This window comes from Drosophila subobscura, chromosome U, assembly GCF_008121235.1.
Source record: "Drosophila subobscura isolate 14011-0131.10 chromosome U, UCBerk_Dsub_1.0, whole genome shotgun sequence".
NCBI classification, from domain to species: Eukaryota; Metazoa; Arthropoda; class Insecta; order Diptera; family Drosophilidae; genus Drosophila; species Drosophila subobscura.
Genome location: NC_048534.1, coordinates 23,647,929 through 23,666,149, shown reverse-complemented (window position 1 = coordinate 23,666,149; position 18,221 = coordinate 23,647,929). Strand labels below are relative to the sequence as shown.

Here is an 18,221-nt window from a genome sequence, read left to right as displayed (position 1 = left end):
GTGAATGTCAGTTTTGATTAGCAAAATGACGTTGGGAATGATGATGATGATGATTGCAATTTGCTGAAAAGCGAAAGAAATTGTTGGCCGCACAGATTTAAATATTTGCTTTTGCGAATTGATTTTGATGGATGGATGGATGGATGTCAAAGATGTTCAGCGATCAATGGCGAACCAATGCGGAGATTTAAGTGATTTGGAAATTAATTTTGGATAGGATTTAATGGCTAAAATTATGACTATAAAACGCAGCCTTATTGATGAGTAATCAAACAGAAACGTTTTTGTCTTGGAATACCAGGGAATCAGGGAATCCAAATTCTATTCCAAGCTTGTTACACAACTGCCTTGAGACTGTGTCTACAACCTGTTGTATCCATCCTATCGCTGATCATAATGACACACTAATTGCGTGTATCTTTCAATCTGAAACGCCTTCGTGCGCTGCTGCTGTCAGGGATTTCTACGAGAAGTCACGCCGCAGCACAGAGAACTTCCCTAAATGGTCAAAGCTACAGATGCAAAGTAAAATCTGTTTATGTATACGGATTCTCTGGCATGAGTTTTGACTTTGTTATCAGTGGCATGAATGAACTCGCGATCGATTCGATGTTAATACCCTCACTGCTGAAGCGGGCCAAAAACCGAGTTGACATTCAACGCAAAATGTAGTCGTTTATAAATGTTTTCATAATACTAATTAAAAGAAAAAAAAGAAGAAAGAGAGAGATCGAAGGAACCTGTTTGGCACCAGAGTTGCCATCAGAATCATTTAAATTACAATAAAAATATAAAATCATTTAAAATATTACGAAAGTCGACTGGTGCTGTCTTGCGTTTGGTTTCCTTTTTTATTTATGGCCACGAGATGGAAACAAATTGCAATCGTAATTGCGCTTAAGTGGCAGCAGCAGCAGCAGCCCCTCCGATCACGAGAGAGAGACGGAGGCTGCCAGCAAATTCATTGACGGACAGACACAAAGATACAGATACATTTAAAGTGGGGGGCCACCCGTCAATTGTATCTAAAAATAAAAGCCGAAGCGACTCTCTGGCTCGGGCTTTGAAGCTGTTCTTCCATCAATTGTTTCAATTTGTTTTTTTCACTGGAGTAAGAACTGTCACTATTTTGGATCGGTGTGTGGAATTGCATTTAGAAAACTTTTTTGCGGGTAATTACCCATCGATAATTGCCCGCATTTTGTGGGGCTCGTATCTCTCGTATCTTGTATCCGTTTTAGCACTCAATGTCGATATTCCCGCCATTGTTTATGGAGTGCCCTGCCCGGACGCATACGAATCGCACATTAATCCCCTGCGCAATCATTACACAATGCTAATGTGCGTCTAAAACGATCGCTTTGAAAACTACTCTCAAGAGACGATCCGCTGACACGCATCGTTGAGCCCTAAACCACAAGGTGAATGCTGAATATGATCTTGGACAGGTTTCTGAAACGGATCTCAATGCTTAAACTGTGCCAGAATGTGATCTTCATTTAGCAGTGTTTTTTTATTGCATTTTAACGATCTTCTTTAAGCATTTATTTGTTCGATTTGCATCAATAAATTTAGTTCCAATTTCGAAATAAACAAATTAGGTTTGGATTTCGTTTTCGCATATTTTTGCCACTCATTTGGGGGATTGTTTAGTGTACTTTTCCATTATACGAGTTCTTGAGTTCTTCTACGCATCTTTTGCCTTCAAACTGATCTTCCTCAACAGACATCTTCGTCGTGCTTCGGGCACTCCTCAGACTCTGATCTTCACCTTCGAAATTGAACTTGAATATTGAAGATGAATCTTCAATCTTGTACATCCTATCGCTCTTTGGATACCATCCACTCATGATCCGCCCACTCATCAAAGATTTTGCTTATTATTCTAAACGCTTTTGCTCTACCAAAAACCTGCCACACTTGTTTATAGGTGTTTTTCTTTGTTGTTGTTCTTTTTCTCTAAGTAGTTTTTGTTTACAATGTACCCCAGACCATGTTTAGTTTTTAGACGGGTTTATTTTTGGCTACTTTACTTGGCCTTTCCACTTGAATTATTGTCTGTGTCTTGAAACGTGTCTGGAAACAAAAGCATAGGCAAATAAACCAACAAGCGTTGGGCCGCTTTATCTACACATTTGATATTTGAAATTCTTTCCCCGAAGCAAGATACAAAATGCGATTCGGAAGTGTTATCTGCATGGGCTAAGGGCGTGTTCCTACACCCCCCAAACAACGGTCTAACATCAATGATAAGCAAATGTGCGTGTCTGATATCAAAATTCTGTGGGAAATTAAAGCTGAAGAAGTGTCAATGAAAAATGTGGGTCGCTTATGAGGAATTTCTTAGTTTCTGGATTTTTTGTTGTAGTTATTTGCTGCATTTAGGCTTTGATTGTTCAATCAGTTTAGTCAGCAATGGATTTGGGATTAGTTAGCGATTATAGAGATTAATTTTAGATTAGATTTATTAGCCGATTGTGCGCTAGTAGAATTCCGTTTAATTATTTACATTTAATTGACATTTTGGTGAGGCTTTTTTGTGGCTTTTATTTTTATTTACATCTTCAGCTAAATATTTTGTATCCCTCTTTTAATTTCAGGGCTTTCCTAGCTCCATTGAGCATAATTTCCGTGGCGGCTGTTGTTTCTGCAAGCCGCCTGGAGGATGCGTTTCTGCTTTGATAGGCTGTGCTTCGCAACCAAGCGGCCAGCCACAAACAACAATCGCAGCCAAAGCAGCAGCCACAGCACAAATGAGCCACAGTGCACCAGCAACAGCAGCAGCACCGCCGAAAGCCATAACCCACAAAGCACCACAGATGCAGCAGCAGCAGCAGGAACAGCAGCAGCAACTCCTTCAACAGTCACAGCTCCTTGTACAGCAGCACCACAGAAACAGAAACAGCAGCCCATTGCAGGGGATCTCCTTTATGCGGAATATCAGAAACTAAAACCAGCGATAATCCATAGGGACTACAGGGATAAACCACCGGACATAGCAACACAAAAAGTGGAGGAACACACCGAAAAAGGGGAGATTCCACAATCTCCCAAGCCATCCCAGACACCTTCCCTGCAGACAGAGATACGGCAGACAGAGCTACAGATACAACAGCTACAGGCAGAGATACAGACACATCTAGAGCAGCAGCAGCAGCAACAACAGCAACAACAACAGCGTCGCTATCGCCGTCATAGCAGTGCCGAAGATCGTAGGAAACCGAAGCACCACTCGAGCACGAAGGTACTATCAGCAGATTCCGATTCCGCCGAAGATCCGAAGATCCGTAAAGCAGCCAGCATGCAGCAGGAGCCGAACGCCAACTATCAGTTCCAAACCGACTTGGGTCTGGTGAGCATCGTCCAGAACGCGGCCAACAACGCGAACAGCAACACTTACGGCGCGACAAACAACAATAACAATAATAATAATAATAATCTGCTGGGCGGCGGCGTCGGCGGCATTGTGACATTGCCCTCGGCTGGCAATAACCTTGGACTATTGGGCCTCGAGCAGACGGCATCGGGTCTACGGCTGATACAAGCGCCACCGCCGCACTCCGATGTCCTCACCCACACGCTGATCTACGGCACACCGCCGTCGGGGGCCCAGCAGCTGCACACGGACCCGAGGAGTCTGTTGCATCAACAGGAGCTGCAGCTGCAGCAGCGCTACCAGCAGTTGCAGCAGCTCCAGGCCCAAACACAGGGACTCTACGCGAACACAGGCAATCCCGTGCTCTACCACCAGCCGAGTCCGAGTGGGAATCCGGGAACGAGTCAGCCGGTGGCCATACCCGGAGCCGCCAACGTAGCTGCCTGCAACTCGCCCACACAGCCACTGCCACTGCCGCTGCCACTGCCTCATCCCTCGTCGCTGGCCTTGGCCCAGGTGCAACAACAGATGCAGGGACTGCGGATATCCGGCGGTTGTGGCGCCCCCAGTCCCGGCTCGGCCACACCCTCGCCGGTGGGCATGGGCGAGCCCACGTTGATGATGAGCAACACGGCTGCCTATGTGGCGGCTACGCCGCAGGAGGAGCGCTTCATACAGATCATCCAGGCCAAGGATCTCAAGATCCAGGAAATGCAGCGTGCCCTTCAGTTCAAGGACAACGAAATTGCGGAACTTAAATCCCATTTGGATAAATTCCAGAGCGTCTTCCCCTTCAGTCGCAGCAGTGCAGCCGGTGCGGGCGGCTCCTCGGGCGGTGGCAGTGGCCCCAGCACGGCCACAGGTGCCACCCGCAAATCGGGACAGACCTTCCAGCGACAGCGTGCCCAGGGCATATCCGCGGAGCCACAGAGTGAATCTTCGGTGCTGCTGGAGCATGTCACATTTCGCAAATACGACAAGAATGAGCGGTAAGTGGGATCCAGGATCCAATGGATAGGATGGAATAGGGTAAACATTACCTTTTTGACTGCACTTCAATGCTCTCATGGCCTGAAATGAATTAACAAAATGTATGTTAGTCTAGACTACGGGATGGTCAGTACTTTGATGAACAAAACCTGAAAGTTCACTGCTCCTTTCTGTTATCTTTCCCTCAAGAGATTATAGCTCTTCATTGTACAAATTTTGTAAACGAAATCATGTACTAAATTGCATCATTCCGTATTCAAATTGATCTTTGGAATGAAATGGATCGATTAAGCAAAGTGCCTAAAAGTATAACTAGGAACCAAGAGAGTTTTAGTATGTTTTCCAATAATGGAGTAGTATTCTGAAGGGAATTCGTTTGCCTCTATATATAATTGTAATCCAGTATCTGTTCCGTTTTCCACAAAGCATTCATTAGTTTCAATTTATTATAGGAAAAGCGATGAAACTGCTGTAAATTGTGTTCCAATGGATAATTGAATACAATTCCATTGAAATGTCATTGATATTCACACATTAATGCCACAAATTGATTGTGCTTGATGTTCCTTGATTGATTTCGTATGGCATACTCAACCTTTGCATCAATATTTTGTTCCATAACATATTCCAATCAATGATAAACATTCTCAATTCTGAAGACGCTAACCCATATTTGTTGACACAACAATTAAAGAGATTTATTGCTCAATTTTCTTCCTGTAGATATTCCATTTGTCTCGCTTCCCTTTAAATTTCGAATAGATTTCCACTGTACATATTTCTCGCCCCCTGATTCACTTGTTATTCATTCGCTTCGAGGCTCTGAAATCAGTTGAACCTGTAATCGCTCGCCACATAGATTAGCCATAGCCCTACATTATTTATAGTATTTATAACTTAGTATATGTATTTATAAATATTATATACGGATGTGGCGATACGATAATGATCGCCATGGCCGATGGGCGTCATCGTGGCGATGATCTTAATCAAATATTGGGAGCAGCGCCCTGTCGCCTGTCGGCTATCGCTTGTCGCCTGTGCCACAAAATGCGTTTATTAAAATTCAGTTTTGCTGACAGGCGTGGCAACATTCGCAAGTTCACAAAGATTTCCCCACAGATTTTCCCCAAGCCCAAAGATCGCTGTGGCCTTGGGCAGTGTCATCTTGCGCCATCGTCTTAAACCACAGAATACGTACAGACATCACGAATATTCATGATATATTCTTTATGAATAACGGCATAAATATACATATGTACTCGTATGTGAATGTAAATGAATTGTGGGTCCATAGAGAGCGACGATGCCAATTGGCAACCAGATCACACGCTACATTGCGTCATGTTCATCGTTGGGGTACCCTTTGTATCAGTGGAAGTTCAGGGGTATGTTGAACGAATGTTTATTTATAAATCAGGCCGAAGAAAGGGGTTTTCTTGGGCCCTAAATCATGTATTTAATAAAGATAAAGCCATGTTCGTGTGTCTTTTTGTATGACAAATTGGTTCTTGGTAACAATAATTGGTAATGGAGTCGTAAATGACACGAATATGACCCTGTTATGAGACAAAAATCGAAACTTGTTCAGCAATTTAATGGAAAATATGATAGTCACACAAGTTCTTCTTACTTTTTGAATAGTTTTTACAAATTTCTGGAATTTGGGATCACTCAATCTTCCTTTTCTTCTTCTCCGCCAAATAATCTAAATTGTAGGATATTTTCTAGTCTTCTATCTCCCACATTCTGCTCATCTTTTTGGGTTATCTCTAGGGCGAATTTCTTCTTTTTAGACACGTTTTTCTTGCATGAAATTCGTTCCAAATCCGCTGCCTGCCGCCTGCAATCTGCCGCTGCTCGAAATATCCCAAGAAATGGAAAAAAAAAAAACACCCGATATATCAAATTAAAACTGTGAAAATGCGTGGGCTGTCGACTCTGCTGCCTTTTCACACATTTCGGTCAGTGTCTGTCCACAGGTCTCTCGCATTCTCACTCTTTGTTCTGCCTGGAAGTCGTTGCTCTTGGCCGGCATTTATTCTCCTTTTCGTTAGAGATTTCCTCTATTTGTTTCTTTTTGTTCTTGCCAAAACATAAAAAACATTGTAAATATTTATTCTTTTCTAGTGCTAGAAAATTGCTTCCTGGGGATGGGCGACACGCGCTTCCACGTGGCTGCCTCTCCGCTTCTCGCTTTGCCATAATCCCCCACCAGATCTGACTCTAAGTAATGCCGCAAATTTGTTTAAATCGGCCATTTTTATGGCCAAAACTGTTGACACAATCGCACAAAAAATCGACCCGCAAATCCACGAAATTGCAATTCCAAGTCTCTTTTTTTATTTAATGGTTTCCCCCGGAATGGTGTTCCATTGGCGGGGGAGTGGTGTGGTGTGGCCGGCCACTCTATCTCTGACCAAAATCTATGCCGATGGCGGCGCGACGCATGCAACAGGACATTTTCTGACACTTGCGTGGCATAAATCACAGGCGCCGCAGGCCCAGAGACTTTTGATTTTGGTGGCACAGTCACCGCAGTGTGTGTGTGTGTCGCTTTCAACGGGGCCATCTAATAAATAATGCCACAAAATTGCATGAAAATTGCATTTGAATTGGAGTTGGAGTCGCAAACGGCGGGGGGTCGACAGAGAACTTGCTACATGCCTCCATATACATGTGGCACCAAAGCCACAACTTACAAGATGAAAGATGGCCAAGCAGGGGAGTTTGGAGAGTCATAAAAGTTGGTTGTTGGGATTACAAAACAGCTTCAAAAAGCGTCTATAAAACTCTCCTTCTGCCAGCCAAAGGTGTGATTGTTATTTCCCAGACAAATTTGTCATCCAATTAGTACCTTATTAATTCACACAGAAAGGCACTAATAGCCCCATTTAACACACAACACTCCCCGATTAGTAGCTTAAGTTATTGCATCTCTATCTAGCTCTGTAGGATCTGACGTCTGTTCTTGGAATAGCAGAGAAAATATTGATTTTGTGTGCGATTACATCAGAAGGGGAGGAGGACAATTGACAGGCAATGAAGTCTTTGAATTCTAGAGAAGGGAATGAGAGTGTGAGCTTCTTGTAACTCAGATCCCAGGTATAAATCCTGAGTACCCCCCAAAGTAGAGACTCCAAAGTGCTCTTAATTCATTAATCATCCCATAATAAACACTCTCCAAATAGATCACTTTCAGCTATCAATTTACTTATCAACTTTTTACTTCAAACAATTTGTCAACCATTTTTGCTTTTGATTGCTGGCAAGCTGTCGTCTGTCTATAAGTCTCCCGCTCAATAGTAGCAGTCTCCTCCCAGATATGTACATACATGGCTTACAAGCCTTGATTGCCTGCAATCTTGGACCCGCAAACACCTCACACATTGCCTAGATTATGCGAATAGCTGGCCCCCATGCCCCACCCAGAACCAGTCACAGTCACAGCCACAGCTACAGCCTGATCTCTGGTTGGATACGGCATACGAGAGTGCCCGTGTCTGAATTTCCATTTACTCAATTCCCATGGCGAGACGCCACTTCATTTTATTGTCAACTGCTTTTAGCCGTCAAGTATTTGCAGTTTTAATTCGGTTGTCGCTAAAAGATTGAACGCACCCGCAACAGATCTCTTGGGTCTTTAGCTCCATTCTGTTGTCTCATTTCGAAGGTGCAGCCTTTGGGCGAGAGGGTGCGTGCCTTGGCACACATTTCACAAATCAAATTTACGCACAAATATAGCCATAAATAAATGGTTATAGCTTCCGACAATGGAACGCAGCGGTACTGGAACTGTAACTGGAACGCCGATCCGGCTCCTAGGTCTAATTGAAGCTATTAATTGTTTAGGCTCGTACTCCGCACCACATGAAGCTGTTGGTAATTGTGGTGCCGCGTGGTGCTGCTGCACAAGGAAAGCCAATGATAATTTACGCATATAAAGTGCCCCATGGGGGCACAGCACAGCAGCAGCAGCAGCACGACCCACTACCTGCCACTCTTCCTTCTTCTGTTTTTGGGGGTAACGAAACCCGTTTCGCTGGGTTTTTTCTAGTGCGTGGAAATCTAATACTTTTTCCATGGATATTTCTCTATTTTGTGCAACAAGAAACTCCGCTTGTAGTCGCTTCCCAGACGCCGCCGCCCCGCCGCTCGTGACTTGCGTATCGATTTGGACACGGTCCACGATATTTTTTATATATTTTATGATATTTTATTAAATTTTAATTGTAACCTAAAAAAAGATACAATCTTTGAATACTCGCCAAACAGGCGCCACAGGTGTCGTTTTGCTGTGCAGCATGGTGTGCTGTCCCGCCCCTACACACCTCACTCCCCGCTACATTTTGGCATGGGGAACTCATCATCACATTTTGGGGCACACTGTAGCGGATTTCTCCTGCCCCAAAACTGTCGCCGTGGAACTCCCCAATTCGAGTCGTTGCCAAAAACGAAGCTTACAAATTGGCCCCAACCTCAGCTCGACGACAGGCTGTGCAACGCCTTCATCATTAACTCTCAGGAGGCACAGACCAGCCTGGTGCTTGCAACGTGTGGCAACATGGTGTTTTGTGCAGTGAACTTTGAGTGGTGATGGAGCCGTTTAGCTGCAATATTTTGATGGTATATCTTGGGTGATTTAATAAGGGGACTTTAAGGAGGAATTACTGACAAAAGTCTGAGCTTTTATTCTAATTATTTCAATTAAATACTGGAACACTGGTTCTATCTTTGGCTCTCCCCCGATTTTCAGTGTACACGCTACACTTTTCTGTTGCCTGTCCTGGGCCTGCAAGTTGTCTGCTGCGCTGACAGATAAAGTCATTTGACATTTACAGGCATGGGCTACATGGCATGGCATGGCATGGACCATGAGTCCATGAATCTATATGCGATATCCCCCGACTCCCTACTCTCTTGACTCTAACCGAAGTATACAATTTTCAAATTTGTATTAATTTCATATCGGTCGATTGCGCGCATGCCAATTTCCATCGCATCGTTGCAATTTTTTGGTGGTACAACGGCGGCAACTTGTTGCATTGCTTGTAAGCTGGCATGCTGCTGGCACAAAACTGGCAGATAAAACGATTTATATGTGTCGGCCTGAAAATTAATTGGACTTTTGCTCGTGCAGATTATTTCAGTGACAGTTTTGTGCCATTTTTAATAATCATAACTAATTGAGTTTATATCTATTGCTTTTTCGATTGCAGCTCCCGTGAACTTATCAAGTCTGCCATTTTGGATAATGATTTCATGAAGAATCTGGATCTGTCGCAGATACGTGAAATTGTCGACTGCATGTATCCGGTGAAGTATCCAGCCAAGAATTTGATTATCAAGGAGGGAGATGTCGGCAGCATTGTGTACGTTATGGAAGGTGAGTACAAAAAAATAGAAGGAAATATGTTTGGGATGGGAAAATATGTAAGGGAGTTTCTTTGCTTTGAGATGTGTACATTTTACATTGGCAACTACATGAATTCTACTTGGGTGTGTAGTACTTTGATGCTGAAAAGTATGCAGCGTGTAAAGTTACATGAAATATGATGTGAGTCCCAAAAGCAGGCAAAGATTTTCTGTTACTGCAGTTGCACTTGAATTCTCTCTTTCTCTCTGTCTGTCTCAGTCTCTCTTGTCCCTTTTTACGGTTTTCAGAACATTCCAGCAATAGTGGGAAAACTTTTGGCAAGCAAAAGTTAGTTTATGAATTTAGTTCTAAGTAAAGAAAATTGCTCTAAATATACCACAAATATTTCCCCTTTGATATTTCCAATATTCGTAAATTCCTCTTTTTGCATACCCAACCAAGATCGTGCAACTCGTTGTGGCAGATAAGCAGCTCAGCTCAGCTCCTCTGCACACGTGTGTTGCCCAGGCAGGCCCAATTCTGGTTTGGGGCTGTGGCACACCCACACACCCACGCCGCAAGTGGAGAGAAGTTCAGCAAAATGTCAGTCTGTGACTCTTGAACAATGCCTTACGATGCCTTTCCTTTCATTTTTTCTTGCTTCTTTTTCTAGTTTAATAGTTTTTGTTGTTGTTGTTGGTTTGTCTTTTTTGCACGTTTCTGCGTCTGTGTGTTCAGAGTGCGAGTGTATTTCTGGGTGTGCTCCAACACTGGAGTCGTAGCTAATTGTTGTTTTAAATATTTGCACGTCAAGCGGCATTTGGAATGGGTCTTTGGCTTAGCTTTTGCTACGGGGGGCGTCGGCTTCCATGGGGGTTTTCTAGATTTATGAGCACATTTCGTGTTAATTTAGTTGAAGACTTAATTTACGTACCGTACTAACATTTGCATTTTAATTGCAACAGCCAGTGAGGGGAGTACTCAAAAATATGCACAAATAATTATAATCTACAGAAAATCGTATACATGCATTTCATCTTGCAAAAACGAAGATGGAGTTGCAGATGCAGAAGCAGAAGAGGAAGACGGATGCTTCCTCATAATCATGCAACAATCTGCAGAGATTTTGCGCTTCCTTAACCTGAGCATCGATGTCCGCACTTGGATGCCGGCTGTGCCTGTAACCCGCTACTCGAATGGGGGAACATTGGGGGAACAGATGTCACGGCATCTGTCTAGCCATATCATAGTGAGTGGAAAAGAGAGAGGCAGAGGCTGTAGAGAGTGACACAGCCATGGAGAGTGTCGATCTCATTACACATGACCGAAAAAAAACATGCCAAACATCAGCCAGCAGCAGATGGGAAAAGATTCGCAATGATCGGCCTTGTGGACAGTGCAGATGCCCTGCAGCAGGAAATGAAACGCCTACGTAGGAGATAGCTTTGGGAATCGGGAACGCTGACCGTCTGTCTGATTAAAATAGTCCAAACAGAAGTCTATACTCGGCCATGATGTTTTGATTTAAATTTAAACTAAACGCTGATTAGAAAACGAAACAATTTTAATGAAGTGTGTGCTGGTCTGTGATTAGACAACCTCCGTGGGCAAACGTTTGCGCTAATCATTAACTAAAAGGTCACTGGACTTGTGTGTGTGTGACTATTCAGCATTTTATTTTAAAATGAGTTACGTTTGACAGAAGATAAAGCATTGCGCAGCGCACTTTGCGTGTCGAATATAGCCAACCAGTTCGGCCTGTACCCTACCACCTTCGATTCCATTCCACACACTTGTTTTTGCTCAGCGTTGTACCTGTGCATGTGTGTGTGTGTATGTGTGTGATCGCACACGTTTTTGGGCGCTCTCTTTCGATCGCTCTCTCGTTCGCTCTCACCCACAAACAAAACAAAGTAGCAGGTAAAATAACACAAAAGGTGCAGCAGCGTGCGAATCGCGTTCTCTCTGATTCAGATTCATGGCATTTTGTGTCTGTCTTTCTCTCATTGGGGTAACCTCTATTGAATATATCTTGCCGCCAGCTGTGCCCCATTGGGGCTGCTGTGTTATCTCTCTCTCTTTCTCTCTCCCCATCTGTGGCTGGCGGAGCTCCCTCGTTTAACAGTTCGAATCACAACACCGCCGACGAGTGTGCGTCATTCGTTCGGGGCAGCATAAAGCGAAAACAACGTGAGAGCGCATGCGCGCTCGGCTGCAACTGCATTTCTGTACTTCGTGTTCGTGTTTAGTGCTCCGGCTCGGCAGCTGCATTTTTTTGCATACACGCTTCGTCGCGCGTTGAGTATTACAACAACAACAACAATAATCCACCAGAGTGCGATAGGGAGAGGGCGAGCTAGCGAGCGAGCCTTAAAGCAAAGTAAAAGACATAATAATACACATAATTATAAGCGAATGTGCGGAGTGCGCGGTATAGTAATTCTCGAGATGCTTTTGTGCTATTTCCAACAATTACATAAACATTTTTGAAATAAACAATAATCTCCATTCCATGTGTGAACCCAAGCGGCCGACCGCAGCCGAGATTCAGGTTCCTTCCTCCCAAGATTTCCCAAGAAATTCTCGACCACAGCGAATGGGAAAACAAAGAGGGGAAAAGGAGAGATAGATAGAGACGGGGAAAAAACAGCACAAAATAAAAGTGAAAGTGAATTGTTAACATTCGTACGACGACGCGGAGTGGAGTGAATTAAGAAATCGAATCGACGAAAACGTTTAGTCCGGCTGCAGCTCCTGGTGTCTGACGCCCCCGTGGGCGTGGTGCTCAGACAGAGACAGTCACAGAAAGAGAGACAAATGTAGCAGAAGAGAATTGACACTCGGCAATCTTGGGGGATTTCGATTGAATAAAAACAACAACAAACCGAACCGAAACCGAAAAGATCACTTGAAGAATTCCGGTTTGTGGTTTCCCATTGTTGTTGTTGGCTGTAGTTGATTTTTTATTGTTGTTGCTGCTGTTGTTTCGGCTGCCCCGCTCCGTTGATTTGTGTGTTTTTGTCGGTCATTGGTCTGAACAGCAAAAAAATTGTGTAGAAATACAGAAATTATAAAGGTTTTTGGCCAAAACCGAATGCCAAATGTCGCACACCGTCGAACAGCCGACAGCCGACACCATGACAAACAAACCCCCAAAATGTAATACTCTTCTGGCAGATCGTGCAAGAATGTGGAGAACTGTGTGTAGATTTGAGCCACGGATAATGTTCATAGAATACAAAGAGAGCGAAAGATAGGGAGGGAGGGAGTGCAGATAGAGAGAAATTTAATTGAAATGCGGAAAAGAATTTCAAAAGAAATGTGACGGCGGAATGACTCTTGGAATTGCTATCAAAAATTAAAACAAACATTAAATTAGAAATCGTGTGAAATGCGAGACGATCTTTATGCCCTGCCCCACCATCATCACCATAAGACAGTAGCCGGAAAGTCAGAGGCCAAAAGACAAAGAGTGGAAGATGTGGAAACATCTGTGCTAATGTTACGCTGGAATCAAGCGGCACCACCACCTCCTATCCACCCATCCACTTTGTGGTATGCCCCCATTTGACTTCTTCTCCGGTCTTCCGTCTGTGGGTCGCCAATTCCCGCAGCACACAGCTCATTTGCTTCTGAGCTTAGATACTTTGTAGAGGAAATAGACCGGTCTACCAGGGGTGCCGGGGGCACTCTCACTTTTAAGTAACTCGCAAAAGGCCAAGAGGCAAAGCCAGAGCCAGTCCCAGCTGCTGGCGGACAAGTTTTTCGCATTAAGCTTGAAAGAGGTCTCCCGCTTTTGACATGCAAATTTGCAGCTTTGCTCCGCTTCGGTGACTGAATTAAGTAATAGATGGAAAAGTGGAAAATTGATGATCGCTGGAGGGGGAGGTAACAGATGCAGATCATTAGGAAATCTTGCCTGGTGGCTTGATCAAAATTGTACATAATGATCGTATTACCAAAAGTCATTACTAATCGGAAGAACCCCCCAATGGGTTTACGGTAGCCATTTATGGGGGGAAATTCATTTAATAATGGCACTTAACATGTTTCCTCTGGGTATTTCCCAGCTTATCAGCACAAAATGCTACTTATAGATCGGCAATCTTTCCCCGACTTTGCTTACATATATGTAGATCGGTGCTCTTTTTCTATGGATTCTCTTGATAGATTCTGTGGACGTCAAGTGGTTTGACAGCTGCTTTATTGCTGAAATTTAATTAGAAATAAAAATGAACAAAGAACATCACTTGGAGATCTGTTTGCGAAATCGATCTGTGCAAAGTTGATTCAAATTCTCATTCTCATTCTCTTGTTGCTTCCATCTTGTTTGACTACAATCTAAAGATTGTCACAAAAGATCTGCCCAAAAAGCATACAAACAAACGTCAATGCGGGTGCCTTCCGTCTTTTGGGAATAACTTTCTTTATAAGACATGATTTTCATTAGCGCTGGAGCTGAGCCATAAATATTGCATAAATTATTATTTACAAGCTAAAGTTTCGTGTGTCGAAATATGAGGTTGAAATGTGACTAAGGCATTGGAATGTTTTGTGTTTTCTTGGCCTCAAAATGGATGTCAAAAAGGGCGAAGCAGAAACTTTAATTTCATGTAGATCGTATAATTACAGGCTGCCATTCCATGCTAAAACACAAACAACTGAAACCAAAACTCGAGCGAAGTCGCCACTGCTGCTGCCTGTCAGTCGTGCCCTTGGCCCACAAGCCACAAGTGTGTGACTAACTCTGTGGCTCACTGTATAATTGCAAGACCAAAGAGCGACGAGCCCTGCTCTGGGATTGAGGCTCAGACCGTGGTCCGTTGTCGGCGGCAGCACCGTTAACTCTATTTATAGCCGAATGTTAAAGCCATGTCGCTTGAGCAAATTCTTGTTTCCAAACCAAGCGATACCAACGATTGTATTCAAATCAGCGAATCCGCGACTCCGGCGACTCCAGCGACTGGCTGACCTTCACAGCCAACACTCAGGCAACATTCATTATTCATTCGTACGCGAATTGTAGTCGTGTAGCCACCAGACAGAGCCCACCAGAGGCTGTGCGTGGTGTTGCAAAACCCTCCGGTCTCCACTCGTATGTCTGTCTGTCTGTCTGTCTGCAGTTTCCATTGTGGCTCTGTTGTTGCATGACGGCGCTTCCGCATTCGAAAAATGCCAGCGACCTCTGTGAACTTTGCACTTGAGGATATTTTTGGGGAGAAAATAGATGACTGGCTGACTGGCTGCTGACTGCTGCCTGCCAACTGGTCTCTCAAGCATTCCATTGATTTGAAAGTTTTCTCCAATATACGGAAATTGTTTGGCTGCCTCGCAGCTCTCTTATCTCGAAAGCCAATTCACGCGTTTCTTTGATAAGACTTTCCTCAGGTTCTGCTCAGGTTTCTCCCGTTCTTCCCTATCTAACCATATTTTCTGACTGTCTCTGATGTCACAGCTCGGGAACACATTAAGCTAATAAATGTCTGATATATTTGCGTTGGTTCCCGGCCAGAACACCTTCTCTTCCCTGACATGATCATCATCATCGTGTGTGTGGTGTGTGTGCGCGGTCTTTTGTTTGCTCTCTGATTGATCATATTAATGGTGGTTCAAGCAAATGTTGTCTAGCCAGAGTCAAGGTGAATCGTTGTTTATGTGTTCAGTGTACCTTCAGTGTTTGAGTTCGCTTGTTGCTGTTGTTCTTGTCAAAACATAACAATTAAACGCTGAAATTGGTTTGGTTTTTTGACAGTAGATGTGGGATAGTTATCTTTACTTGAATGATACTTTGTTGTAGATGTTCTGGTAGTTCTCTCTCTTTGATTGAATCATCTACCATTAGAGTGGCTGCATCCATTGACGGATTACCCGCATAACTACAGATCACACCCATCTCCTGCTACACTCTCAAATGACTCATAAAGCTCGTATTAATATTCGTCCCACTTTGCTTTCAAGTTCATTTTCGTCTGTTTTTCCCATCAATTAGCGTACGAAAACGAGTACATCCCATTGATCAGCGATCGTTTAGGCAATCACCCGACTGCACAATGTAATTCCCTTCCAATTCCGAATGGGTGCTCCACTTTCCTGGCCCAATGATTACGAATATTCGCATTCGCATTCGTCTGTAGGTCGCCGACTACGTCACTTTTTTGTTGTTTGGTTCAATGTTTGTTTTGTCACTTCCTCTGCTCTGCGCACTCGGTTCGCGCACTTTCATTCATTCATTGGCTAATTGATCGATGATTAAGCATTGAATGCATTCAGTTCGCGTGAATACTTTTGCACGACTCACTCATTCACACGCTGATTCAAATTGACCAAAAATTTAATTTGCACTTGATAATTGTTGTAATTATTATTTCTTTTGCGGCTGATCGACGGGAAATCCTATTGGAAAACCGGTCAAGAGAGTGTTTCAATTTTTGAGTGCAAGCATGTACAGTGGGGACTGTCTTTTGGTGGAAATATCTTCAGTATATTGTTGAGATTTGTTGGAAAATATTTATTAGCGGACAGCTCCCTTGTGGCAGACATATTTCCATTCCAATTTAGTTGTAGACTCTGCCGCCTGCAACTATCACTCACTCTCCCTATTGGGGCACAACAGGTGTCCGGCCCACAGAGAGAGAGAGCTACATATACAGTGGTACCCGTCTTTAAGCGATGATCAAGTCGCGAACTTGGTTTTTTTTTGCCATAAAACCAAATCAATCCACAAAAAACGTGAGGCAATTGCCACAAGAAAAAAACAAAATAAACATGGAAAGTTTTACAGCAAACAACAACAGAGCAGCAGCAACAACAAATAAATAAACTATTTAGCAATAAAAATAAAAGAAAAGCAATTACAATTAGCGGTGTGTCCCCCCTTTAGGCCATCCATCGGCTGACTGACTCGTCAAATATTCCATGCGCGAAATATCTTTTGGATTGTGTCTTTTGTTTTGTTGCGGGTTATGCAAAAGATACAAATACACGCCCCAAAACATAAACTAAACTAAGAGACAGAAAAAACGAGAAAAAACACAAAGCACGTCCATCAGCGTCGTCGTCGTCATCGTCATCGCTGGACAGTGAAATCTTTTTTGGTTTGTGGTCCGTGGAGCGCGTTTCGTAATGAAAATCAAACACTATCCGGGAAAAGCGGTAGATGCCAGCCTCTCGCTGGAGGGCAGCAGTGCCTTGGGTGCCATCTATGAAGCGAATTGGTTGCAGGCCGCAACGCCCCACCATCCCCCGAGCGGAGGCGGTGGCACAACCACGACGACCCTCAGCCGTCAGGGCAGCAGCGCGGGCAGCAGCTTTCTCTTGGATGGCATCTCAGCGTTGAGCAAGTACCAAATGACGCTGGAGAACATCAGGAAGTTGGAGCAGCAATCCAAGGACAGGCGAAGGATTGTGAGCATCAAGGAGCTGAACGGCTATCGACCATCGGCGCTGCAGCATCACCAGCAGCAGCAAATGGAGGACACTTGGGTGACGGAGGAACAAGAGGAGGCGGAGAATCCTCCTGAGAAGGAAGAGGAACCCAAACCCAAACAGAACCCAGAAGAACCTGCCGTCAATCATTATGTTCTCGATCCCACAGAACGACCGCGAGTGCCACGCCCACGGCAGCAGCTGTCGGTGAAGCCTCCCTCGCTGCGGCGATCCCAGACCATGGCCATGCCCCCGAGCTATGCCACGCTGAGATCGCCACGAAAGCAGCCCAAAGCTGCCGCCACAGCCAGCCACAGCAGTTCCTCCGCCTACTCCACCTTCTCCTCCGCCGCTGAGGATCTCAAGGATCCTGCAGAACAGGTGGTGATCTGTCAGCAGCCACAGCGAGGCATGCAGCCTGCTCCACGCGTGATGCAGCCTCCTCCTCGACTGCTGCTGCCACCCAGAGAGCCGCCACCAGAGCCGCCCATACGTGTCTCGAAGGAGCAGCCGCTGCCGGCACAGCGTACCTTCAAGGAGCAGCCACTGCCGGCACAGCGAACCTTCAAGGATCAGCTGGCAGTGCCTCAACGTGTCGCCAAACCCCTCAGCAGATCACAGACCAGTGTCCAGCGCTATGCCACCATTCGCATGCCCCACCACTCCACCTCCTTCTGTCGAGCGGCAGCACGATCCACAGATCAGTCGGCAGTGCGGAGACACAGCCTGGAGCAGGCCCTGCAGGGACTGCAGCTCCAGGAGGAACAGACTCGCACAAGGGCGACGGAGTCGCGACAAATCTCACCCACTGCCAGCAGCAATGGCAGCTCCAAGGATCTCAATGGGGAGGGCTTCTGCATACCCCGACCCCGGCTCATCGTACCCGTTCACACATACGCGCGTCGTCGTCGCACGGGGAATCTCAAGGAGCAGTCCAGTACGGGGCAGGAAGAGGAACCAGCGACGGGTAAGGGTTACAGTGGGAGAAATCAAAGCACAAGGAGACTATTGTAGGGATAAAATGGGGATCTAAAGCTGGGAAAGCATTCTCTTAATTTATTCCACTAATAACTC

General features: G+C 44.8%; 1 protein-coding gene across 3 annotated transcripts in view; it reads left to right on the top strand.

The window, feature by feature from the left end:
- Positions 1 to 18,221, top strand: part of LOC117902697 (cGMP-dependent protein kinase, isozyme 2 forms cD5/T2) — a 31,099-nt gene that overhangs the window by 9,325 nt on the left and 3,553 nt on the right. For 2 of the 3 annotated variants that reach the window (XM_034814238.1, XM_034814240.1), the window contains 2 exons: positions 2,601 to 4,365; positions 9,586 to 9,752. In XM_034814238.1, coding sequence (XP_034670129.1) covers positions 2,666 to 4,365; positions 9,586 to 9,752 — 1,867 coding nt within the window. In that variant the 5' untranslated portion in view covers positions 2,601 to 2,665. Of the gene's footprint in view, positions 1 to 2,600; positions 4,366 to 9,585; positions 9,753 to 11,886; positions 12,103 to 16,602; positions 18,115 to 18,221 lie in introns of those variants that run through there. The other variant, XM_034814241.1, reaches the window with a different exon arrangement.